General features: G+C 43.2%; 1 protein-coding gene and 1 long non-coding RNA gene across 2 annotated transcripts in view; one reads left to right on the top strand and one right to left on the bottom strand.

Moving 5' to 3' along the window:
• The window catches only part of LOC136641705 (myosin-3), a 30,476-nt gene extending 16,717 nt beyond the window's left edge, over positions 1 to 13,759 (top strand). Inside the window, exons 25-39 of the mRNA XM_066617698.1 lie at positions 613 to 1,002; positions 1,126 to 1,252; positions 2,397 to 2,515; positions 4,034 to 4,230; positions 4,936 to 5,119; positions 6,324 to 6,489; positions 7,722 to 7,846; positions 8,442 to 8,750; positions 8,843 to 9,046; positions 9,289 to 9,414; positions 11,019 to 11,189; positions 11,294 to 11,398; positions 11,483 to 11,578; positions 11,720 to 11,857; positions 13,698 to 13,759. Coding sequence (XP_066473795.1) covers positions 613 to 1,002; positions 1,126 to 1,252; positions 2,397 to 2,515; positions 4,034 to 4,230; positions 4,936 to 5,119; positions 6,324 to 6,489; positions 7,722 to 7,846; positions 8,442 to 8,750; positions 8,843 to 9,046; positions 9,289 to 9,414; positions 11,019 to 11,189; positions 11,294 to 11,398; positions 11,483 to 11,578; positions 11,720 to 11,857; positions 13,698 to 13,721 — 2,481 coding nt within the window. The 3' untranslated portion in view covers positions 13,722 to 13,759. The remainder of the gene's footprint in view (positions 1 to 612; positions 1,003 to 1,125; positions 1,253 to 2,396; positions 2,516 to 4,033; positions 4,231 to 4,935; positions 5,120 to 6,323; positions 6,490 to 7,721; positions 7,847 to 8,441; positions 8,751 to 8,842; positions 9,047 to 9,288; positions 9,415 to 11,018; positions 11,190 to 11,293; positions 11,399 to 11,482; positions 11,579 to 11,719; positions 11,858 to 13,697) is intronic.
• LOC136641706 (uncharacterized) overlaps positions 1 to 26,067 on the bottom strand; it is a 41,506-nt gene extending 15,439 nt beyond the window's left edge. The window contains exons 1-7 of the long non-coding RNA XR_010793908.1: positions 26,029 to 26,067; positions 25,249 to 25,353; positions 20,144 to 20,399; positions 17,211 to 17,314; positions 14,804 to 14,885; positions 2,823 to 2,834; positions 1,115 to 1,186 (exon numbers count right to left, since the gene is read on the bottom strand). This is a non-coding gene — a long non-coding RNA (uncharacterized lncRNA). The remainder of the gene's footprint in view (positions 1 to 1,114; positions 1,187 to 2,822; positions 2,835 to 14,803; positions 14,886 to 17,210; positions 17,315 to 20,143; positions 20,400 to 25,248; positions 25,354 to 26,028) is intronic.
• Positions 26,068 to 26,616: the final 549 nt, after the last annotated feature.

Raw genomic sequence — 26,616 nt, 5'->3', positions numbered from 1 at the left:
GTTTTGAGGGGCTCTGTCTGGCCTAATCCGGTAGGGTTTTACTTATGTTCTTCCGGTATTGATCCAGATGTGTTTTTTTACCAGTAGTTAGATTTTAGCAGGAAAAACAAAATACAGTTGGGATCACAGCTCTTCTATTTTCAAGTTATTAGAAATGCATTACAAAGGAACTAATCATATTCATTGTAATATTGTTAGAATAATCTATTTTCAAATGTACTTTGCTAAAGCAGCTCTTGCATGCTACTGCGCTTCTCATTGCCTTCTGCATCCAGCACAAGTTTTTACATTTACTTTTTAAAGCTCTTCACTGATTTGCCCCGCCCTCCACCCACTTTCACCCATTTCCCATCATACCCCTTCTGCAGACCTTTGCTCCTCAAACTCTATCACCACCTCTTCATCCACTCCTTGCTGCCCTACATTTGTTAACATTCATCGCTGCCGCGCTGGTCTCTCCCCTCCCTTTCCCCTATTGCCTTTCCTGTTGCCGACTGCAAACTGTGAGCACCTTGCAGGCCGGACCTGTCCTTGTTTCTTGTTCTTATGAAACTCTGCCAAGTTCCATTCGTATTGTGTTACTAACAGCGAGGAATTCCTTTTCTCATGTAGGCTCGCATTGAAGAGCTGGAAGAGGAGATTGAATCGGAGAGAGCTACTCGGGCTAAAGCAGAGAAGCAGCGGGCTGATTTGGCGCGTGAGTTGGAGGAGATCAGTGAGAGGCTGGAGGAAGCTGGAGGAGCAACCACTGCTCAGATAGAAATTAATAAGAAGCGAGAAGCCGAATTTCAGAAAATGAGGCGTGATCTGGAGGAATCTGCGCTGCAGCATGAAGCTACAGTCGCAGCTCTCCGCAAAAAGCATGCAGATAGCACAGCAGAGCTTGGGGAGCAAATTGATAACCTGCAGCGAGTCAAACAAAAGCTGGAAAAGGAAAAGAGTGAATTTAAAATGGAAATCGATGACCTAGCCAGCAGCCTGGAGAGTGTCTCCAAGTCTAAGGTATTTGAAAGCAAAATAAGTCCTTCATGTGTCCCAGCAAAAATGTGCATTCTCAGACATAGCTCAATAAACGCAAATGTACGATCTATGCTAATCACTTCAATTCACTTACTGTCATCATAGGCCAATTTAGAGAAAATGTGCCGTATGCTGGAGGACCAGCTCAGTGAGCTAAAGGCCAAATCTGAAGAAAACCAAAGAACAGTGAATGATCTAACCATGCAGAGAGCTCGGCTACAGACTGAGACTGGTAAAGAAAACAGTGGGGGTGGAGTGGGGTGAGTGTGCAAAATGTAAATAGGGGAGAATTCATAGCTCCAAGAATCCTTGCTTGAATCCTTGTAGAATCCTTGTAGAATCCTTGCTACAAGGTGGAAGTACACGCAAACGTACTTGTTTGGTGAAATATGTGCAGTGCATCTTCACCTACAATGTCAAGGCCTGAAGGCCAATGTCTAGGAGACACCAGTGGCTCCAATGTTCACAACAATTTTCAATGGGACTAAACTGAGTCAACTCAATTACTTCAACTGGTTGAGGACTGAGACAATAATCCTGAGTTGAGACAGGAAGTAGAGTTGAACATTATTCTGGGAGAATCATTGGAACCACCAGTCTAGTTTGTTGCTAAAGTACCAAAGTAAACTGAACAAACAGTGATTATAGATTAAAAGAAACCAAAAGTGTATATAATACTGGTTTAGTGCTCCCAGGGCTTAATCTGTGCCAGGACTCACCAGGACAAACTCCAGATGTATTGTGAATGTCAGTGCAGAGCCATGTTGCACAAAAGGAAGGAGACAGGCAGCATGAGTGAAATGCCCTTCTTTAGTTTGCATTTCTAGTGCAACTTGTGAATTGGGAACTTCTCTTCCAATGAGATGTGGGAGTTGTCCCTCATCTTTCGATTAAATGCATCTCAGCATGGGACAGAGGGCTGTGTAAACATGCTTCCTTTTGCAGAATATGTAGAAGGTACAAAAAGTAGAGGTGTGAATGGCTTGTGCTTCCTTTTTTCCCTTTCCTCAAATCCATGGAACACCTGAAGCTGCCATGAGTGAACTTAGAATTGCATTGCCAGCATCACAGAGTAACTACAGTTATATCCAAAATAGCTAAGATCAGGGCTTCTGTAAATGGGTCATTAGGAAGTCATACACCCATGGTGTTTCTAGCATAACAGAATGCCTTCAGTTTGAACTGAACACATGTGAAAGGAAGAGCATGTGGATCTCAGTGAGGCTTAAGGAAATAGGCATAATGGGGCTTGCTTTGTAGGTTGTACCTGGGTAGTTTGGAACTGCATTCATATTACGGTGAATATCAGTGATATTCATTTACATGATGCGCCAAATCCCATACATGAATAAAGTAAGGTATTTTCTTTGCTCAAGGTGAACTGACACGTCAACTTGAAGAGAAGGACAGTATAATATCCCAGTTATCCAGAAGCAAACAAGCATTTTCCCAGCAAATAGAGGAACTGAAGAGACACCTAGAGGAAGAAACTAAGGTATTTTTAAAATACAGAGCATGTGTCAAATTGCTGGGAAACTTTATCACTAATTTAATTTTTAAAAATCAGTATAGGAAGTTTTTTATGGTTTTCAACACTATAGACACAGATACCTACAAGACTATGTGGCAAGAACATGAAAGCAGTAAAACAGAAACTCTTGAAAGGTAGGAAAAGTAAGCCAAAGTTTATCAGTGCAACAGTCTCCCACCCTGTTTGTGTATGCATGCATGTAAACACACACACAGAGGGAAGTGGAATAAGTAACGTTATTTCACACATGGCTGGGGCACTTCCCATTTACCTTGACATAACTCTGTGACAAGAAAAAGGAGAAAGAGAATGTGGATCACATTCAGGTGCAGAGGAGCAAAGGCCACTAAGAGCCAGAATTACACTAATAAAGCAAGGTACCCTGCCTGCTATGTAGACATATCTAGACCAGTGAAAAGTATGAAACAGCTTTAAATATATGCATTAATATTGCTAAGCCAATAACACCATAATTCAGTAGTTTTCAAAGTGGTGGGTCATAACCCACAATAGGGAACCAAAACTGGGCCATTCCCCTTTAAGGGGAGTAGCTCAGTAATGGGTGTCCCAAATGGCGCTGCAGCAATTGTAACACTGTGGGGACCCAGGGGTTTTCCCCCTTGCCTGCAGGATCCCACTGGCCTTGGGGGGGAGGGGTTCAGGAGGCCTCTGTGGGCCTCCCCAATGTTAGAAATAGCTCAATTTGGGGATTGGAGTGTACATCTGGTTTTTGCGCAAAAACTGGACGTGTGCTCTGATCCCCAAATGGAGCAATTTCAAGCATCAGGGAAGCCCGTAGCTGCAGGCCTCCCAGACCCTCCCCAAGACTCCTGCAGGTAAGATGAAAAAGCCCTGGGATTGCTGTGGCATCATCAGGCCCCCCCCTCCTGTCCCAGGCCCCGCCCCTGCACATACTTACCTGCAGTCCCAAAGACTGAGTATGACTTTGGGAGCCACTGCCATAATATGTTAGAAAAACACATAAGAGTTTGTCATTTTAAAAGGTACTGTAAATTCAAATTTGAGCTGTTAATGCATTCTCATTCATTCTTCATGAATGCCGAGTGTTCTACAAATAGAGCAATGAATCTGCTTTTCTTCTATGCAGTCTGATTCACAGCACAATCCTATGCATATTTACTGAGAAGTAAGTTCCACTGTACTCGATAGAGCTTAATTCCAGATTGCAGCCTAGTTTACAGACATCTCAAAGTATGCACTGCTGAACAGGCATAGACCTCTCCAATATTGTTAAGACAATAGATGAGTTTTAGGTGCATAAATTGATCTCTGTTTCACACTGGTTGTAAGCAATATAATGGTACTCTGATACAAATAATTTAGCATATTACCCACAAAACACCATAGGCATTGTCTGCTGTTACAGTGCTACCACAAGGATTATCTCATGCAGGACATGTGTGAAAAGTTGCTAACGGTGTGCAATTACACACGGATGCATGACGTTTGATCCATTTTTAGGCAAAGAATGCGCTGGCCCATGGGCTGCAATCTGCTCGCCATGACTGTGACTTGCTCCGGGAACAATACGAAGAGGAGCAAGAGGCAAAGAGTGAGCTCCAGCGTGCTCTCTCGAAGGCTAATAGTGAAGTGGCCCAGTGGAGAACCAAATATGAAACAGATGCTATTCAACGCACAGAAGAGCTGGAAGAGGCCAAGTAAGTCTTGGGATGGGAAGGGGTGAGCTAAGAGCCAGCTTCATATGTTACCTAGAACCACTTTTTTCACTCATAAGACTGATTGATTCAAATGGGAAACCTAATGTGAGCCAGTAATTCCTAGTCCTCACATGCAGAAACTTCATGATCACCAGCATACATATTTAATCATGGTAGGAATCATAAAATTACTGTAATCAGTGGGTTATTGGCTCATATTATTTATTAGATTCACGTTATACTGTTTGAATGATGGATCATTCCCATTAGTGAAAAAAGCAGAGTGATGTACTATGTAGATTTATTCTTAGAAACAGGATATGCTGTACTGAAAAATTACTACATCTTGTATAGTTTATCCATCATCCATCTTTTATCATTATCAAAAAAGAAAAAAAAATGGCATTTCTACCTATATCAATCCTGCCTGTGTATAAGCAAGAGGTTTCACAATTATTTATGGAAAAGACATGGTATAAATTATTTAAATAAATAGATAGTATCTTAGTCTCTGCTAATCATGCAGTTCTACAAGCACTGCAGGAGTACAAGCTATGCTATTTATGTTTTTATTGAAAACATTTTTATCTCACTTTTCCTCTGCTGTCTTTCTTCTCCCCTATGCTATACTGTACTTAACTACATAGGCCAAATGAATAGAAAGCACCTAATGAGGCATGATTCTTATGCTCTAACTTTTTAAAGGAAAAAACTTGCTCAGAGGCTTCAAGAAGCCGAGGAGCAAGTTGAAGCGGTGAATTCCAAGTGTGCTTCCTTGGAGAAAACGAAGCAGAGGCTGCAAGGGGAAGTCGAGGACCTGATGGTGGACGTTGAGAGGGCGAATGCCCAGGCAGCTGCACTGGATAAGAAACAAAGGAATTTTGACAAGGTATGCTCTGAACACAATCTTCCTCTCTAGCCTCAATCTTTAACTGAGAAGAAGGGTATAACCAAGTTGTCACTTCTATCCCAAATTGGTGGAAGTGAGGTTGCTGACATGTCACACTTGCTGAGCTGTCACTGTCTTCTGAATCCTGATTTTTCACTTCTGTCCCTTAAAGAGAATCTTTAAAAACTCATTCTCTGAACCCAGAGAGAGGGACATGAGCAACCCACTGCAAATTTGAGGGATGGGCCTGACATGGAAGCTCCCCAAAATACAATTTTTAAATTGGATGTGAAACAATTCAGACCTCTTTACGCAGGGCTTTTTTACCCAGGCCTACAGAGCACTCACCTCATCACTCAGTGATTCAACACTTGTGAACTTGTACTTGAATATGTGCACTGCCTCCATGCTTGATATGATTTTAGATGATACCAAAGTTCTGTCTATGGTGTTTGGTCTGTGATAGCTGCTTTCACACATGCAAGTCATGCCTTGATGCTGAGAGATGGGTAAACTCATCTTCTGCTCTCCAGACAAGAAAGATCCGGGTCAAGGTGTGATGGGGGTGGAGGGAAGAAATCTGACATGGTACATAGAGAGCAAATGCATCAGTGAAGTCTGGCTATACAGTGTTATCAGCCAGTGCTGTCCCTAAATTTGCTTGTATTATTATAATACTCCTGGTGAAGACAGCCGGGGACATTCACTTAAATTGAGTGCTGGGAAAGTTAGAACAGATAAAAGAAAATATTTCCTCACTCAGATTGTAATTAATCTGTGGTACTCCTTGCCACAGGATGCAATGGTGGCATCTAGTCTAGATGCCTTTAAAAGGGGATTGAACAGATTTATGAATGATTTATGAAGTCTACCACAGAATGGGTAGATGCAATCTTCTAATTCTAGAAGTAGGCTATCTCTGGAAGCAAGGGAATGGCAACAGGATACAAGTCTCTTGTCTTGTGTGCAACCTGAGGCATCTGGTGGGCCACTGTGAGATACAGGAAGGTGGACTAGATGGGCCTTTGGCCTGATCCAACAGGACTACTCTTAAGAGAGGACAATTGAAGCCCCACATTTACTGTTCTTTTGTCCTCAGCGTTATGCAGAGATGCTATTTAGTATATGAAGCTAATTTAGCATAGACAAAGCATGGACAAAATAAATAGGGACGTTTGCTAACCCCAACACATTGCGTGTTAAGATTTTGGCAGAATGGAAGGCAAAGTACGAAGAGAGCCAGTCAGAGCTGGAAGCAGCCCTCAAGGAAGCACGCTCACTGAGCACTGAACTCTTCAAAATGAAGAATGCCTATGAGGAAACGTTGGATCAGCTGGAAACAATCAAGCGAGAAAACAAGAATTTACAGCGTGAGTGCATTAGCTCTGGCCCCCTTTCCACTTGTTGGTATTTTGACTCTAGCAACAATAAGTTCCAGTACAGAGTGCCTTGGAATCAAGTGAGGGTTGCCAACTTTTATCTGATAGCCTATGTGTCTTTAGTAGTTATCCTCATCACTGCATCACTATGCCTTAAAAAGCTGCACCTATTCAGTAACCGTTCATCTTGACACAGCAATGTGTAGGACTGGGGCCAAAAAAATCAAGAGAAGACCAAGGCAGCAGTCCAAAGTCCAGGCTCTGAGTCAGGGCAAGTTGCCCTCTAGTATTATGGACTATGAAATTCATAGTCCGTAAGACATGAGCTCAAGCAAACTTTCCAAATCTCTCCATGGTCTCAATCCCACACTGTCAGGTCTGGCCGATCCATGAGATTAGTGTTTGGGGGGGGGGCACTTATCTCTGTCAGCCTACTTGCCTCCACTGCTTGTACTTCTCCTTCCACTGCCTGGATCGGAAAAAGAAGAGGGGTTCAGAGACGGAGTAAGAGGAAATGTGGAGGGAAGGGGTGTGCTGAGCTAGAGCCTTGGAGAGTGGGAGAGGCAGAGGCTGGCACATCATCAGGTAAGGGGGGTTGCATCTGGCATGCCACCTCAGGAGGTTTTGGGCTATCCCTGAATGCTGTGAAACTAGATGCAGTTATTCGAGCAAACAAAAGATCACAGGTCTAACTGGATACCGCTAATGACTAATTTTCAGCAGTTACAATTTCCCTCAGAGAGAATCTTTGCAAGTAGTGAGGATACAATTGGCTGTTCCTTTTTTCTTTCTTTTTTTGTTCACGTGAGCAGTCCTGGTCTTCCCTGAGAACATGGTCATAGCTGATCGTCATGAACATAGTGGACACAATTTCTTGTGATCACCATGGCTGGAAAAATGCATTGCGTTACTGGGGGAATACCGCTGATGGTGTTTTGTGATTGTATAGTTTACAGTATGTTTGCCTAGAGGTGTGCGTGCCCACGAAAGGTTAGGATTTCCCCAGACATTCATTAAAAGGTGTTTTCTGAACAAGAGAAAGAGCAGAGCGTCCTGAAGCTGATGGAAGATGGCACCAGTCTCAGCTCATTTAACTATCAGCAGTTCTTTGTGTGTGTCTGTGTTTTAAATGTTTCTGGTTCTAGTCCAGGACAGTCATTCTAGATACACTCTTCAGATACTCATTTCTCAACCATTTCTGTGTGTGTTTTCAAAATTTCTAGAGGAAATAGCCGATCTTACAGAACAAATAGCTGAAAATGGCAAAACTATCCATGAACTTGAGAAGGCTAAGAAACAGATAGAGGTGGAGAAATCTGAAATGCAGATGGCTCTAGAGGAAGCAGAGGTAAGATGGGAAAGAATATTCCAATAGTCATTAATGGCACTACTGCGCATGTCTTTTGCATGAGCAGTGGGGGCTGCAGGTAACTCATTTCCTTACAACAGATCCCTCACTTACAGCTACCATTCCCTCTAAGGGGTCTGCACCAGTGCACGGACTCCTTTGCCGCTGCACAGTGTCACGATTTGTCATGACGCTGCCTCCAAACATTCGGTGATGACATCGTTATGTCATTACCAAACTTCCAAGTTGCTGAGCTCCATGCTGCATGAAGCTTGGCTAAGAAGTGTGTGGCCACACTGCCTTGCACCTAAAATAGATCACAGCACATGTGGAACTTTAATGGCAGACAGGCAGGAGCCTGGACTGAACAACTTAGCACAATCTCAGGTGTGGTGTAGATGCATGATTTTCCTGGGTCACATGTCATGTCCTCTTTCTGGAAAACATCTTTAGTAAATCTTCCATTTAGTGCTGAAGTGGTAACAGTCTTAATTACATTTGTTTACCACATTGGTGACAAACCCTCAAGAAAGTTAGATTTCCTGTAACCAAATGTGTACATTTATTTATTCATTTTCTAATGTTCCTTAAACAGGCGGCTCTTGAACATGAGGAGGCCAAAATCCTTCGTATTCAGCTTGAGTTAACTCAGGTGAAATCTGAGATTGACAGAAAGATTGCTGAGAAAGATGAAGAAATTGATCAATTGAAGAGGAACCACCAAAGAACAGTGGACACAATGCAAAGCGCTCTGGATGCAGAGATACGAAGCCGGAATGAGGCCATGCGGATAAAGAAGAAGATGGAGGGAGATCTGAATGAAATGGAAATTCAGCTGAGCCATGCCAATCGTCTAGCAGCTGAGACACAGAAACACCTCAGGAATGTCCAAGGGCAACTCAAGGTCTTTACCTTTCCAATGGATCCTTACGTAAGTGGTACAGATGATTTCCTGAACAATCAATCCCACTAAACATGCTTTTTCTTTGCATTTAGGACACACAATTGCACTTGGATGATGCTCTCCGGGGTCAAGAAGACCTCAAAGAGCAATTGGCCATGGTTGAGCGCAGAGCTAACCTGATGCAGGCTGAGATTGAGGAACTCCGGGCAGCTCTGGAACAGACAGAGAGGGGCAGGAAGATAGCTGAACAAGAGCTTCTGGATACCACGGAACGTGTGCAGCTCCTCCACACACAGGTATCAGCTACTTCTGTCACTATATGACTTGGCTTGCTGGATCATACCAACTGGTTCAGCACTGTGGGCAATCATGTGAGATCACAAGCTGAATACAGCAGAAAGATGCCTTTCCCTGCTCTTTGTCCCTGTCATCTGATTATCAAAGGCATGCTGCTTCCAAGGCTGACTGGAGTAACCCCCTAATCATTCTACCTGTGGGCGGAAAAGATAAAAGCATTTCCTCTCTGTCTCTCCTTTAGAACACTAGCCTTATTAATACAAAGAAGAAGTTAGAAGTTGATATTTCTCAGCTTCAAAGTGAAGTAGAAGATGCCATTAAAGAGGCCAGGAATGCAGAGGAGAAGGCAAAGAAGGCAATCACAGATGTAAGAATTTCATATCATTTCTTTTTCCTTTAAGCACTTGCCACAACATTTTCCTCCTATCAGTGAGAGAAGGGTGTAAATTTACCACATGAAATCCATATACAAGGGTCTTTAGCATTTATTGTATTATTCTACATTTTTCTCGGCTGTCCTATATTTTGGGGTGCCTTGTCCTCTTTTGCAGTTACAACATCCAGTCACCCTGAGCGAGAGACTATGTAAATAGGGTGTTTTGAAAATGTTTACTCTCCTGCAGAAAGAGGGAGAAAGTCAACGCATCCACACATTCACAAGACGTGTGAATCTGTTTCAGCTTGAGAGTCATAAATCTGGCAGGAAACCAAATTAGGTCCCTAGCTTACATGTTCGTATCTTCTTTAAAAATAAGCATAGGGCATCAAACCAATGACTGTGACTGTGGAGTAAAGGGGATAAGACAGACAACATGCCCTTATCTCTAAGGCTGCAAGAGAGAAAATATAGGGCAAAGATATTTTAACTTAAATATTATAAGATATATAATATAAAATTATTAAATACAGGAATGGTCTGATGAGCATGCCTGGAGAAAAGCTATGATACATTGATTTTATGTAAAAGAAATTTAGGAGCAGCAGTCCAGGGAAAAGAAAAAGCATGATTTATAGCAAATGGTCTTGTGATTGACACACTCAAGGGTTAAATTCTGCTCTACTTGCCTCTAATTTCTCTCATGTTTAGTTTGTGCCCTGAACTCTGTGAGCTACTATATGCTCTTGAAGGCACACTCAACCCTCCCTAAGCACAGTTAATCAGAAGCGGAGGCCTCTATTTTCTGAGAAAGCATGGTCATATTCTACAGAATGTGATACAGTACTGCATTTTTTCACATTTCCAAATCTCAAGATAGCTTTCTAAAAATCTTAATCTTATTACTCAGCACATTCACATGTGCAAACAGTTGGGTACCACTTTTCCCATTACTGTACTGCATTTCCGTGCTAGGAAAGCTGTACCTGTTGAATGCTGGGCTATCATGCAGTTGTTAAAGGCACAGAATCTCTGTGAGGGAGCCATATAGCTATGCAAATGATGGATCCAAACATGTCTTGCACAAGAAGCCCTTTGATCACATGGGAGTTGCTTTTCTATGACACCCTCCCACGTGGCTGGGAGCTGCATGTGAATGTCACAGCCATGTGGGGCTTTCCCACAAAATGCTAATTCTTTAGGACAGACCCACACAATCGCTCCTACCTGTATTCACATGCAACCTCTAGCTATGTTGGATTACTTCATGCTGCTATGAAGCTGCGTCTGAAGGATGTGCACTCTTACATAAAATGTGACAGTCACATATTATGTCTTCATCATCAGAATGTAAAGGTTCCCTCAGAGTAATTCAACTGGAAAATCAAGTATGTTTCCATGCAATTTTATTATATTGTCATCCCAGAAACATGGGTTGTTTGTCTGTTGGATCATTAATTATGGGAAGTGTTAATATTGAGGTTATGGCAGGCTGTTTCTGGGGGCAATGACTGATCACTCAAATTCTCCTGAGCTCCTGTCAGGAATGCACTTTTTGGCACCTGTTGACCTCAGTCTATTGTGGATATTTCAAGGCAGCCATGATGGCAGAGGAGCTGAAGAAAGAGCAAGACACCAGTGCTCACCTGGAAAGGATGAAAAAGAACTTGGATCAGACCGTGAAAGACCTGCAACTTCGCCTAGATGAGGCAGAGCAGCTTGCCCTGAAAGGAGGGAAGAAGCAGATCCAGAAAATGGAGGCCAGGGTATGGACACATTGTGGCTGAGGGCTGGCAGCACCTATCAGAGCTTGTCAAAGTTCAGGGTATCCTGTATCAAGATGACCATATTTGTGTTTTGCTCAATCTAGATCCGAGAGCTAGAGTCCGAACTCGAAGGAGAGCAGAAGCGTGCTACGGAAGCCATCAAAGGTATTCGCAAGTATGAACGGCGAGTCAAAGAACTGACTTTCCAGGTAAGAAGAAAGCAAGGTCTGCCTCCCAATTCCTCTTTCCCTTGACAAAGCTATGGATCACCTAATACGTTGCCGCTTCTCTAGGGTGAAGAAGACAGGAAGAATGTGATAAGGCTACAGGATTTAGTGGATAAACTTCAGCTGAAGGTTAAATCCTACAAGAGACAAGCAGAGGAGTCTGTGAGTTATTTAAAAGACACATTGTTTTTTGTTGCTTGAGAAAAATACACACAGTTCTGATTTTGACAATGGAGCCTGAGTCATTCCTTGTTTCTTTGTTTTTGCACTGAGTTCTTTAATGTGATTCCTTTTTGATTGCAGGATGAACAGGCCAACGTTCACCTCTCCAAATTCAGGAAAGCTCAACATGAGCTGGAAGAGGCTGAAGAAAGAGCTGACATTGCTGAATCTCAGGTCAATAAGCTCCGAGCAAAGACCAGAGAAGTTACTTCTAAAAAGGTAAGTGCTTCCTCGCATCAGATCCCAAGCAATCTGACCCACTGGTAGGATGCAGTTGTCATTACAAATCCCTACTGCAGCAGGAAATAAAAATGAATCTGAGCCTCTTGGTGGAAGTGTTGCACAGAGTGGAAGAAGCAACACATTTGATTAACATTTCAGGCTTCAAATTCTCTGTGAACAATTAGACCATCATCAAGAGTGTGGCTCGTGGATAGTATTGACAAAAGACTACTCAGCCTGACTCCAGGGTTTCCCACTGGAGTGCAGGACTCCACTGCTGAAGCCATTTTGAGGTGTTAAGAGCATATTCAGGCAACCAGTTCAAAATAGCTTTCGCAGGATAACTACAGCACAATCCTATGCATATCTACGCAGAAGTAAGTTCCATTGTTCCTGAACTTATTCCTACCAGTGGCCAATCTGTGCTGAATTGCTTGCAGAATGTGGCTTTCTGGCTGCTGCATAGCAGTACACCACCATACCACCAGGATAGATTTGGGCTATAAGTCCTTCAAGTCCCAGTTCAACAGTATCCATTTGATATCCATTTAAACCCTAAGCACGTAAACTTGGACAAGTCTGTGGGATTGTGCCCTGTGTCCAGGCAATGAACTAGACCAGGGCTTTTCAAACTGGGGCATTGTGACGCCCCAGCCTGTGGGCCCTAGCCTCTGCCCCCTTAAGGAGTGGGGGCAGCCAGGAGGCAGGGAGGAGAAAGTGGCGCGATCCCCAGGATTATGCCACTCAGGGAGCTGCAGGGGCTTGGATGCACTTACCAGAGCCTCCTGCAGCCTCCCGGGGGGTGCGGGAAGCCCTGCACGAGTGTCTGCAGGACTCCCTGATGCTTTAGAAGTGAAGGTGGAGCAATCGCGCTCCACTTCCGCTAAACAGGCAGTGGAGCACGATTGCTCCAGTTTCACTTTTGCAGCTTTGGGGAGCTCGGGCAGGGCTCCCCGCATCCCCCGGGAAGCTGCAGGAGGCTCTGGTAAGTGCACCGAAGCCCCTACAGCCCCCTGAGTGGTGCGATCCTGGGGATTGTGCTGGTCTTCCCCCTGCCCCTGCTGCCTCCCTCCGCCCCTGCAAGGACTTACAGCAGTTTTCAAACTCCCTGGGAGTTTGAAAACCACTGCACTAGACATAACACCAGAATGGAACTATTCACGTAGGCCTGATCCTTACAATCCTTATCCCTAAAAATTAGGGGGAATCCACGAATCCTGGATTCTCTACATTTTGCCTCTATTCAAATGCTACAATCAGAGTGTGGAGGTGAGGTGCGTCTAGAGGCGGGACAGGTGCATATTATCCCACTTCCCCAGGAGGTGTAGGCCACACATATTATGCACTTGAAGGCTTATGTGAATAAGGCATCAAGATAGCTCAAACTGACTATTCTCAGGGAAGAAACCTCTTGTCAGTTTTACCTCAACGGCAGGTCTAGCTTGTTTGTGCATATAAAACTAACTTGGCAAATCATTTCTCCACATTTGAGTCTTTAGTTAGACTCATTACTGAGGTAAAACTGTCAAGAGAAGCAAATTGTCAGCCTGTAAAAGTTTCAGCTCCCATGTGACTTCTTTCCCTTAGTCTAGCACTTAAAGTGGAGTGCTCTGTCTCTCCTGCACTGGAATATGCTTCGATCCATGCTCTTAATAAAATAATAAGAAAGGTGGGGAAGAGGAGGAAATAGCCGCACACCATGTATTGATGCAAGGCTTTGCTCGATTGTATAGAAAAGCCTTAAAAAGTCATATTCTGACATTTGATTTGTAATAGCTTTGCATATTGTACTAATACTTAAAATAAACCAAGTTGGGTTGTTTTTTTTTCCTTCTAGGTGGTGATAGAAAGTGAAGAGTGAGTCCACCTCATGACAGAAACTGGGAACGTATACAAAATGTATATGTCCCCTGATGTTGTCTTAAAGCTGTTGTAGTGCTGTAATCTTTCCTTTCTGATGCTAGTAGAAAATAAACTGTGCTTTGCATAAAGTCTTGGTGAGTTTTTTGTATGAGTGTTGAGGCACCAATAAAGGAGGGTGTTGCTGTAGCACGTATCTCTTCAAAGAACAAATTGCTTTGCAGATGTTTCTGGATTTGTTTTTACCCTAGAAGAAGCAAATAGTTATAATCTGCAAGCAAACATTCAGATTATGGCTTTGAGTTTTCGCCTACTACTAGTCAAATGATACCATTGTTTGGCTATGATTTACTAGATTAGATTTATGTTTATGTCTTCTTTTTATATGCTACCTGAGCTGCAAGGATCACCACAGAGATTCAGCCCAAGTAGTGAATGACAAAGCTGAAGGATCTGCAACCTGACAATGATAATGATAGAAGCTATCTTCAGTGTATTGGTCACAGCACTTATGGCCAGCCATGTGTATCTTGTAGACATCTGAGGAAGTTACTGAAATGCACCTGATCTCTAGAGATTACAGAAGTCCTGCATCTATGGTCAGACAGTGGCTATGATTCTCCTGTACTAACTTGTCAGTCACTTCTAGGTATGAATTCAATATCTCTGCACCTAGTTCTTGAGAGCCAAGACTTACTTACTTACTAAGCAAATAGATAACTATAGGCACACACATACACAAAACCAATCAAACTTTTTGGATACTGTTAAACAAGGACAGGACAGAAAGTAGGGGGGGTATGGGAAGAAAGGAAAGGTCTGAGATCTGAGATGCATGAGGAAAGTGTGACAGAAAGAACCTTCCCTCCACCTTTCCTCCTGATTTCTCTTTCATCACACTAAGCTCAGCTGTAACAAAGAGATGGTAGTGAAGAAGTAGCTTCCATGTGAAGAGATAGCTCCTTAATCTAGCTTGGAACTATTTCCTGGCAGGTGTTTGAATGGATAAGAAAATTGTATTCATAGAAACTCCAAAGACAATATTTTGCATGGATACTTTCCTCTCACAAAATAAAAACGTACCTGTGATGCATTTTTCTGCTGGAAGCTATTTTAGTGTTAACTTACACTTCTTTAGCCTTCTTAGCCGGAATGGCCCTTGAGTCTGGGAAGGACACAAAAAAGGAAGAGTATATTATTCACAGCATCAACCTATAAAACAAAGAATGACAGCCCGTTCTCTCAAAAGGACCACATATAAAGTGTATTACTGGAATGGGGATGCAACATGATGGGGACAAGCCATTGGGTGTTTATAAATGCTCCAGTCACCCCAACAGAATTTTTCATGATGGGGAGTCTATATTTTTGACCTCATCTATGGCATCACCATACTGACCACCATAATCCATGCAATCACGCTAACTAGTGAGGTTGGAATAAATTTCTACTACCAGTTTTAACATCCCTAACCTCACTACTAATAAATCTGTTCTGGGAGAGCATAATTCCTCTCTCCATCTGTCTGTGTCATTATATCCTTGCAAATTTGTGTGCAAGTTTTTGTCGCTGATGGCTGAGTAAAAATGTATAAAGAAAGCAATGCTGCTACTGCAGTGGGTCTCAATGCAGCTTGATGTAAAGAGATGCAGGACACCAGTGACTGGGGGAGAGTGAAAGTTGACCCACTTGACGGTCTGGATGGCACCTCACTTAGGAAGGTCATACGCTTATGTCAAAGGTCTAACTATAGGGCGTCTTAGAAGATTCCTGTGGTGGCAATTCTATCCCCTAATAAACATAGAAGGCATTCCACAGGAGCTAGGCTGCCTACAGTATCTGGCTAAAAGGAACCATGAGATCATGGGACTATTGGCAGCTGTCTGAGACTTTGAAATGTTCAGACCTTATTCGTATCACAGGAAAATTTATGGGTCGACTGTGTCGTTCCAAATTGGATCGGGGGCAGGAGGAGAGTGCTTTCAGATGTCACAAATTGCTGTCCATATTTGACCTATCATGGAGAGGAGCTGAAGTAGGATGCCTGTAAACGGTTTATTTTTAAAAATAATGACAGGAATACTGTACAGCCTGGTGAGGCAGGGACTAGTGCCCATACCAGAGGATAGTTACTGCATAATAAGTAAGAATAATGTGGGTGGAAGCAAGAATACAGATTAGGAATTAGGCTGCTAACGCTTTTCTGGCAGTGTTCCAGTCAACAGCTACACGACAGGCCAAAATTCAACATGAGAAGTTTTTATTACTATGCAGGTACATAGGAGAATGAGGAAAGTTTCTTCTATTGAACTTCTGCCTGTTGTGTACCTGCTAACAGCACAGGAGGCATGTCAGAAAACAGGCAAGCAATTGGGAAGTAGTTTGGCTGTGTTTCTATCTGATATGCAGAGCTTTACCCCACTGGACATAAATGGAATAGGTATATCAACAGCCTGGGCATGCTTATGAGGCATTGCATAGGAGAGGAGTACCTCATAACGGAGAACAAAGCAGAATGAGAAGGCATGCTCTAAATAGAGGATGGACTGGATACATCACAGGCTTGACCATTAGAACTGGTCTTACATTGTGCTTGTGATGCATTCTGAACACTGCTGAACATGACTATTCTTGATTGCTTCCAGGCTTTCCAAATATGAATTGTGGTCTTCATTGCCAAGTGTCAACAGACAGGGGCTCCCTAAAACTGGGCAACAGATCAGCAGATATGGAAGTGGCTGCAGGGTAAATGATAAGTCCCAACAGAGCTGATATGGTGACTGATATTAGAGAAGCATTTTAATGCATGCTTAGAGCTATTTTGATTAAGGCCCCTGGGAAGCAGAAGGCTGGATAAGCCAAGCGTTGAAAAGATTGCTGGCTGTTGTTGTCCACAATCTCCTCCTTACTATTTCTACGCTGACCTTCAAGATGGACTGGCAAACTACTCTGACAGTAGTGAATGCAAACTCTATCTTCTGCGGCAGTGCTTCTCACACATTTAGCACCAGGACCCACTTTTTAGAATGAGAATCTGTCAGGACCCACTGGAACTTATGTCATTACCGGAAGTGACACCATCAAGCAGGAAAAATTTTAACAATCCTAGGCTGCAATTCTACCCACACTTACTCAGGAGCAAGCCCCATTTACTATCATTGTTAAAAGTACAGGTCTGTAGCATTTCCCCAGTCATATACCATGGTAGCATCAAGTCTAATATATTAAAAATAAAATATTTAAATGAATGGGAACCCACCTGAAATTGGCTCACGACCCACCTAGTGGGTCCTGACCCACAGTTTGAGAAACACTGTTCTACAGTATAGCCGGCAGCATTCTCATCTACGGGTTGCTAAAATATAGAGTTCCTAGTTCATCCCCATGCTTCTGACCTCACATATGCCACTTGTGTTTAAGCACCATTACAATAATTCTAATTTCAGACAAAATAATCAGTGTGTGCTAGCAAAAGAAAGCTAATTACCACCTCTGGTTTTGAAGAACATGGGTACGTAGGAGCACAAGCAGAGACCATTCAGGGACTGTGTCGTCTTTGTTGGTGATACTCCACAAGGTCGAAGATGGGCTGAGCTGTAAAGATGTCAAAGTCAAGAGAACCTTGAAAGCACTGAACAGTACAGGATGCCATTGCTGAGCAGACACAGGATTTGGACTAAATCTTCTTTCTCACCTTCTACACCCTCAAGATCACCCATTTTGGGCTGTTAGAATTTTGTTGGAGTAACTGGTGCTATGGAAGTATAAATTTAGAACATTGGCATATCTTTGGGATTCACTGCAAGGTTACAATATCCTCATTGGGCCAGTGTAAATCAATGATTACCGGTTATGCCTAGATATCCACTGATTTTACTCACCGCTAATATTGGCCTTTAAATGCCTTATAACAAGGGGGAAAAGTGCCAAAATGCCATTTCCTACCTTCGTGCTGTTAAACTGCACTGGTTGCCAGCTTCTTGGGGTTAAAAATAGCTTTGAAGACCCACTTCCGGGTTTCTTGCTTCTCCACTGTCACCCCAGAATGCATCAGTATAGATGCTATACTGCATTCAGCCATAATTTCATTCCATTAGATTGCATTATTCACCCCATCTAGTGGCAGAATGGACTCTCAGCTCCTCAGCAATGCTAAGGTGACACTGCTACAAGGGTGGCCAGCATGATAATTGGGCTCTTCCATATCTTGAAATATGATCAAGATTTCTGTATTTTCTCTCCTGTCATTAGCAGCCAATGAGTTCCTACACGAGAACACCGTGTTTTTGACCTGTTTGATGACATCACTTTCTGTGTAATGACATCACCTCTGGCCCTTAGCAGGCATCATGAATGCGATTTGGCTCTCTGTATGAAATGAGTTTGACACCCTTGGTCTATACAAATGCATTCTGGGGTGGCAATGGAGGGCAAGAAATTTGGAAATGGCTCTTTAACATTTTTCCACTGAGTGGGTACCCACTGATTTTTTTTAATCCACTGAGGGTTCTGGATGAAGCATAAGAAGCAGCACCAAAGGCAAGGCTTGGAAGAGCAAAGGAGAAGCACTTGTTACTAGTTCATGTCCCTTCCAAATTATACTAAAAAGTCCCTAAATCAACTCATGCCACTTCTAGCAATATAATACAAACCCTAATTTATGAACTGTTCCAGAGTGTAACTGAAGAAAACTTAGTTCATGTTCCACTTTTCTACACTTAGAGGCAAAACTCCACCCTAGAAGAGTTCTGTATTTGTCCAAACTACAGATGTTGCTGTTATTGCTATCTGTATCCTGTCCCCACATTCACAAAGACAAACTTCAAAAAAGTAACTCCCTCCCCAATTCCTTTCTACAACCTGACTTTTAGAAGAATCTCACTGCTTCCTATGTTTTGAAAAACATTTGCACCCCCACATCAATATCAAAACATTGATATGTTTTCCTATATCAAATGCTGAGATAAAGGGTGTAAAAATCCAGGCATCTGAAAGTCAGTGGGACCTAAAGATTGGGCCTGAAGAAGGAAGAAAGCAGGTTTCTTCTCAAGTGTGCTATTGTTTCTTCTCGGGCCTGGTTACTGCCTCCTATAGTTACTTCTCACCAGTGGCATTGCTTGGGGGGGTGCGGGCTGCACTGGGTGACACACACGGGAGGGGGGGTGACGCACACTAGTAAACAAAATAGCCAAAATCACGGTTCTGAGGAATAACACAATCATGTTATATATACCATTCGATGTGTAATTTACAGCAGAATGCAATGGAAAAACCCAGAGTGAAATATTTCCATTCTATCAAAAGTTATAACCAAAAAACCAGAAAACAAAAATGCAACTGTCTTATGTAACAAAAAAGTGCATTTCCTTAATTCAAAATGGACCATTGAAACTGATTGTTCAAAGAGCTAATGAAATGTTTATGGCACAGCATGGAACCAATAAGGTGTTAGTAAGGTGACACCCGGAGAGGGTAACACCACTAGTGACAAAATCGCAAAAATCATGACTTGTAGGAATAATACTATCATGTTGTATACCATTCAATGCGCAATTTACAGCAGAATGCAATGAAAAAACCATGTTGAAATATCTGTGTTCTATCAAAAGGTATAGCAAAAAAGCCAGTGGGGGCAGGGCAATGGTACATCACCATGCCCACCTCCTCAGTCACTGCCCCACCCACTGCATGGGAGAAGGTCCATCATAGGGGTGACACACTGACCTCCCGCACCAGGTGATGGAAACCCTACTGACGCCACTGCTTCTAGCCAAATCAGATCCCTCTCTATCCTTCTGGTGCAGTTTGTCTTGTAGTACTTTCTAGCTGAAAACAAAGTAGGTCAGTAATTTACTGAAACAGGACTGACTGCCCAGACCCATCGGAAGAACAGGGCTGGAAGTACTACACAGTTGGCAGGATGAAACAATCATTTCCATGCAAAGATAACACTTTGTTTAGTTCTATTTAACATAAAGCTTGTGTCTTAATGCTGATCAGATTAATGCATAAAACAGTCTGAATAAAAAAGAAATCCATGTGCTACATTAAAAATACATAATAATAATGGGATTGTATTCTACGCCTCTAGGAAAGTCTCCCATGAATTTCCTACTTTTTACCACCAGAGGGACACAAAGTCCCATGAGACACTCGTCTGCCAACTTCATTATTTTGGCAGCTTGCAGCCTTTCCCATTGTATTTATGCCCAGTGGCCTCACATTTCAGGTTAAACAACTGGAGATGAGATATGAAGCTGTGTGTACCAGTCTTGATGCTGTTAGTGAAACACATCCTCAGAGCCTTTAGCACAAATTTTCATTTTACCCACTTATGAATCAGAAATTGGCTATTTCCAAACTAAGATCATATGAAAAAATCACTTTTCAGGTAACTCTTTAAAGATTTATGTGCTTACTTACCCAACATACGTACAGCATGAGAAGACACATTCACATATACCATGTGTGTGGTGGCAACTGTGGGGAAAAATCCAGCTTGTGCTGACTTCTGTCATTTTGCCTGTGCCAATGAAGCCATATGCATGTGCTCCACTCAGGGGATTCAGCCCAGAGCAGCTTGTAGCATGTGATAATAGTCAGTATGCTGAAGTGGTCAATGTTGGCATTGGGCCTCAGCATGTCTGATTGCTTAGACATTCCTAGAGCATCCATTAGCCTGGATAGAGAAGGAAACAGGGCCAATAAAGAAGATGATGATAAGGGTGATGGTTTTTCTGCTGCACATTTAGGTTAGCCCTTTCAATCAAAGTTAGTTGAGTTAGCATCCATTGAATTGGTTATCAGTATTGTTCAAGCTTTTCCTAGGTCACTGGGCAAACTTTGCTGGGGGAAACAAGGCTCACAATGTTCAACAAAAGATCAGATGACAACAGGCAAATCAGCTGAATTCTTTAGACAGCTTAACATGTGCAAGTTTAACCAAGGATCACTTTGAAAATAAATTATAATACAAAGGTCACATTCAAATCAGGTGTGGTGATACCCATCTGCAATGCATATTGGGTAAACCCATAGCACAGAGCACTGAAAGAGCTCTGTTGATGATCCATTTAACCTTGCTGCAGTTTGATGATCCCAGTGTGCTGTAGTGGTCAGTGTTGGATTTAAACTAGTGAGAGCTACGTTCGAATCTACTCAGAGCCCAATCCTATGCTTGTCTACTTAGAAGTAAGTTCCATGATAATCAGTGGGGCTTACTCCCAGGAAAGTATGGATAGGGTTGCAGCCTCAGTCATGAAGCTTAATCAGAGCACAGTGCTAAGGGCTCAAACACCAACGGTACGAGCGTACTGCCGGTGCTGGATGTTGCAAACATGCCATAAAGCATGTTTGCGGCACCCAGGGAAGAGAGAGAGTTGGCATTGGGCCTCAGCATGAGCCGCTCGGGGTAAGTAGCATCGCCAAATGTGGAGGCATTCCCGGGGTTGGGGAGGGACTGGCCCAGTAGGAAGCTGGGATTGGCAGAGGCCTCCTCTGCTAGATCCTATGCCCTGCATTGGGTTGCAAAGCCTGACACAGGGCTTCTTAAGTCTGAGTCAGCAAAACAGCTGGCACAGACTCAAGTAGCCCCATTGTGAGGCCTGGGGCTCTCTTCAGGGAAGGGGGACAAAAGTCCCCTTCCCCCAAGTTGTCCTCAGGTGGCCCACCTGGCCCTGCTGGATACAGCAGTAGCCATTTTGGCACCGCTGTAACCAGTGGCACTAGGGAGGACAGGATTGGGGTGCCCATGACCTGGGTTGGATGTGATTGCAGCGTTAATACCACAGTTGCCTCTCAGCCTAACTCACCTCACATGGATACTGTGAGGATTAAACTTGGGGGAGAACTATGCACGCTGTGCTGTGCTCACTGTGATGAGATCCTTGGAGACAGGATGGAATAAAAGTGTTATTAATCCACAAAGAGGGAAGCGTGTTCTCAGTTTGTGGCTATGAATCTCTAAGACTTTCTTCCTTACAGGAGGGAAATTGTTTAATTGACTAAACAGTGGTGACACTAATAAAATTTTAAGAAACATGCTTTGAGCTAACAAGAACCTATCAATATTGAATCATGTTACTACAGCCATCTGGGCTGATGAAGTGGCAGGTATAGGATCTTGAGAGCTCTTTTGAGAATGTTGGTCTCTTTAGCTCCTTGGCATGTCATTCTGTTTGAAGATTTTATTTCTGCTTATTTGAAACGATGAAAACAATTAGTGTTTCCTTCATATTGCAAAGCATTTGTGAACATGAAAGTCCCTCTGAGCTGAATCATTAGTCATTGTTGCACTTTTGGATGGAAGACCTTGCAAATGGATTATCAGCATCAAGTGGAACATTAATGAGGCTCGGATGGAAAATAAATTTCATTGCCATACATGGAGGACAGGAGTCACTAGGCATCAACACCCTATTTCTGTACTCAGCCTGTCGGCCAGCTGGTAAGTGCTGATGCGAAGGTAACTGAGCTCAGGAAAAACATGGGTCCATAATGTCCATAAAGGAACATTACTGGGTGAAAGTTTAAAAATAGATGCAGTCAATGCGCTGCACCCAAAACTGTCCTGGGAGCCACTCTGCTCTTGTAATGGTGTTGACAGAAGAGTGTGATGCGATTTTAGATTCCCACGCAAGAATTGCTCCAAGTAAGGTTGCCATATGAAGTAACTAGCGGATGCGCCTTAAACATAAGTGACAAGTTGCTTCTCAGCCCATCCAGTCACTGTACGAAATGCTATATCAAGTAAAAATGGGGATGACATGCTGGCCTCCCACACCACGTGACGCAAACCATAGTGACATCACTGCGTACCTCACATTTAATTTGGGTCCCTGGCCCCTTCAAGAAACTGGTATAATGACGATACTTGTGTACAAACTATTTAAACATGAACACCCCATGCTTATAACTTTCTTTGACATGCCCAATTTTATTTTAAAAACAGTAATACGGTGGTTTAAAGGATAATCGAGGAGACTGACAGCCCAAACCTGAGCTGCACAGCATGCGGGGCTGCAGTGGCACCGAAAATGGCTGCCACTGCATCCTGCGTGCTTTGCAGGTACCGCCAGTGGCTCCTCAGGAGACTTTTGTCCCCTTCCCCTGGGTAAATAAAGTAACCCCACAATGGGGCTACTTGATTCCACGCCGACCCTTGGGTCAGCATAGACTTTTGAGCCTCTATGTCGGGCCAGCAGCCCGAAACGGAGGCTCAGGATCTGGTGGAGTGAAGCTCTACCGGTCCTGTCTCCCTCCTGCCCCGCTCCCTCCCCCTAACACACCTCCTCCCCAACCTTCCTCTGCCTCCCCCTGCCACAGAATGCCTCCTCCCTGTCTCCCTCCACGCCTCCACCTACCTCAGCGCTGCTCAGGGTTCCACACAACCACTTAGCTCCAGCACAAGCCTGGCACGAGCCCAGCACCGGGTGCCGCTGGGCTACCACCGGCGCTATGACCTGCAAACATACCTTATAGCAAGTTTGTGACAGTGCACGCTGCTGGTGAGCCTGCGCGCTGAGCTCATGATTGGACTCTGAATCTGGGAGACTGAAAAGATATTCTGCCACACCCTTGAGAAAAAGAGATTAAAAGAGGGAGGGAAAGGGAAATAATTTGGTGCCACACATATTATGTGTAAGACAGACAGGAGAAACTGAGAGAGGACTACAAATAACTGCAATATATATGTGTTGAGAAAGATCAAAGTGCTTTGGGTCTTTGTAAGCAAAGTCAGGCTAACCATGAGCAGCTGAAGTGCTAGTTTAATCATGGATATGACCTGCAGGAAAATACCAACAAACTGAAAGAACTGGAATGGGTCTAACCAACATATGGTGGGTGGTAAGAGGTGTCTACAGCACAGAGATCTGTATCTAACTAGCATGGCAGTGAAAAGTCACACACCTGTCAACTTGCACAAGATTAAGAGATTATAATCAACTGAAATTAAAGAAGGGGGTATTTAGCCCAGATTATCAAAAGGGAGCTAAGAACACTCCACTGTTTCATTGAGAAGTAGGAACATAGGTCATCCCATGTTATCCGCTAGGGTTCCGTTCTAGAACCCCTAGTGGATAAAAAAATATGTGGATAAAAAAATCAGTGGAAAAATCGATTTAAAGACCCATTTCCAGATTTCTTGCCCCTCCATTGCTCCTAATGGAATAAGGTCATGCCTTGACATCTCCAGGGGTTTGATTCTGGGATTCCCTGCTGATACCATAAAATGGGTTAAAGAAAAGCAGTTAAAAAAATTAAAAAGTGCATCCCTTTACAATTGTGGTTTAAAAACCGTTTTTCTTATGGTTGTAGAGAGGCAATCAGGAACTAGAAATGCAAGCACCGCCTGGCTCAGTTGAAGAATGAAAAGATTGCTTGCATGACTGTCGCTCTACAACAGTAGGAAAAGCAGTTTTTTAAAACTGTGATTTTGGAGAGATGCATTTTTCCTCTTCTCCAGGGATCAGGACATTCCTTCTCATTTGCAGTGGACACTCATGTTGAGTCAAATCCGTGTATAACAAGGTTGGACCTGTAGAAAGGGGTAGGGGCCATTCTGTATGGTGCAAGCAAAGCATCATTGAGCCCTGTAGAGATTTTTGGGAGCCTGCTCCTCCAGCATGAACTAAGTTGTTGGCTTGCACAGGCCTCTGGCCTGCACAGAGACTATAAGGAAGGTTGTCACTAACCGAACAGCTGAAGAAAAAGTTTGACAATTTGTAGTGTGTGTCTGCTGAAAATTCACACATGAAAAATAGCTGGGAGCGAGGGCTTCCCATTGTCCCATCTTCCATTCTTGGTCTCCTGTCTCTATAGCCTATTGCCTTCAATAGCTCATGCATATTCTCCTTACCCCCCCCCCCACCTATAAATTTCTGCATATTTTCTTTTGTTTTTTTAATGTCACTATCATAATACATAAATAAAAGCCCCTTTTGGTCTAAATATTATGCATGCCATTCTCAATTGCACAAACTGAAGAGTTGGAATGGCCCTCCCTGGAGAGCCTGCCTGAATAGCGGCTATCCCATATTTACAGCATCACTGGTGTAGTGACAGGATCGCTGCAACCCTTCCATTAATCCCTGAGGGTTTCTTCCATGTGAATAACTTAAAAAAGAAGATTGGGCAAATAACTGAACGACAGCATTCTCCTATATAAAAATAGTGTTTATACCCCTGAAGATGAAGAGCAAAATCATCTGTCAACCTCTCTACCATACATGGACCCAAATGATGAACTCTGGGGTTCAAGCAAGGAAAAACTCAAACATTTTTTTAATCAACTGAACCTGAAGAAAAAGGTTGAGGTCAAGCCAGTATACCTAAATCTCAAAATGGATTTCATTTCACTGTAAAACAAATGACAGGAATGAAAAACATCCTCTAATAGTTATTGGGCTTTCCTGTTGTCTTTGGTTGTGGTTGCACTCCTGTCCTCCTCCTTGTACTGCTTCTGCCTCAAGCCTCTTTCTCTATTCTCCCTCCTGCTATGAATTTCTCAGCCATGTCAAATTACTCACCAGCTGTGTAACAGGAATCCTTCAGCTGTTTTGATGTCTGAGGGGTGATCATGTCTGAGGTTCATCCTGTCCTTTTGAGACCCTGCACTTGGATACCGATGCTGACTGGAGAGATGGTAGAAGTTTATTAACCCTCTAACGACAACGACTTATTTGAGATGCTTATCCTACAATCCCATTTCCCTGACTTTTCTCTCTGTCCTCATTATGTTGCTCCAGGAAACTTATGTATTTTTAATTTATCTCATTTTGCAACTGATATCCCTCTGTGCATAGCCATGTGTCCAGTCCCACTGGTGTGTCCATCAGTTACACTCAAGGTTCTTTCAAGTAGTGCCCACCTTCCACAATTGGCCTAGAGTCTCCAGGGATCAGGATCTATCTCCATGTAACACTAAAAGCAGTCCTGGAGATTTTAACAGGGCCTTCTTTGCTTAAATACATTATATTATAGTGGCAAAAAACATTCTCCAGCAATAGTGTCACTCAGACTCGGTAACCTTAGTTCTCTCCTTTATTGGTTTCCTCACCAGTGCATTAAAGAACTTTATAAATTAGAACATCACAGTGTTTCTTGATTCTGTTCATGCATATTTTCAGTCTTCTTGTAAACCCTTCAGTGCTGAAGGAAACCTCCTTGAGAACACCCCAACTAAACACCACAACACCCTGACAAAAATAAGACAGAAAATCTAACTTTTAATGGCTTAAGCTAACCCACCAGTACTATTTCAGCAGGGTAAAACCAACTTTTTTAAGCACAGAAAAATCTAGCCTTACCATCTTCATGGTGCAGTGACTGTGTATAGAGACACTGAGCTTGGGAGGGGGGTGGCTCGAGCATTTTTTGCTCACCCAGCGCCAAGATTCCTGGGCACTCTCTAGTTACAGGGTGAGCAGCTGAAATCCAAGGATCTGCATTCCTCTTCACACATACTATCGGGAAAGGCTGATCCTGCCAGGCATTTTTACTAATGCTGAAACCATCGCTGAGCATGACTCCGGCAAGCTGCAAATCCCACAGGGAATGTTTTTAGAAACACATTAATGCTCCAACTAAATCAGAGCCAGGCCAAAGCCAGGACTGTCGAGTCAGAGTTTTAGAGTTACGCCAGAAACAATGAGTAGTTTTGCCTTATGTCCAGATTACACAAACTGCATCATTCCGCCACTGTTTTTGTGACACACCTATGTGCAGGCGCAAAGCATAAACGGAGTGAATCAGGCCCTTCTGTCTTGGCTGGCCTCCCTTCCTCTCCTTTGTCATTGTGAGAGTTAAGTGCAGCTTGTGCTTCTGCAGTTACTCGGTGTTGGGCTTTTAAAGGCATAGCTCTCTTCTTGAGGTTGCAACCTGGCAATCACAGTTCG

The sequence above is a fragment of the Tiliqua scincoides genome, chromosome 2 (genome assembly GCF_035046505.1).
Source record: "Tiliqua scincoides isolate rTilSci1 chromosome 2, rTilSci1.hap2, whole genome shotgun sequence".
Lineage (NCBI taxonomy): Eukaryota > Metazoa > Chordata > Lepidosauria > Squamata > Scincidae > Tiliqua > Tiliqua scincoides.
The sequence above is the reverse complement of the archived record's forward strand: the minus strand, read 5'-3'. Positions and strand labels throughout refer to the sequence as shown.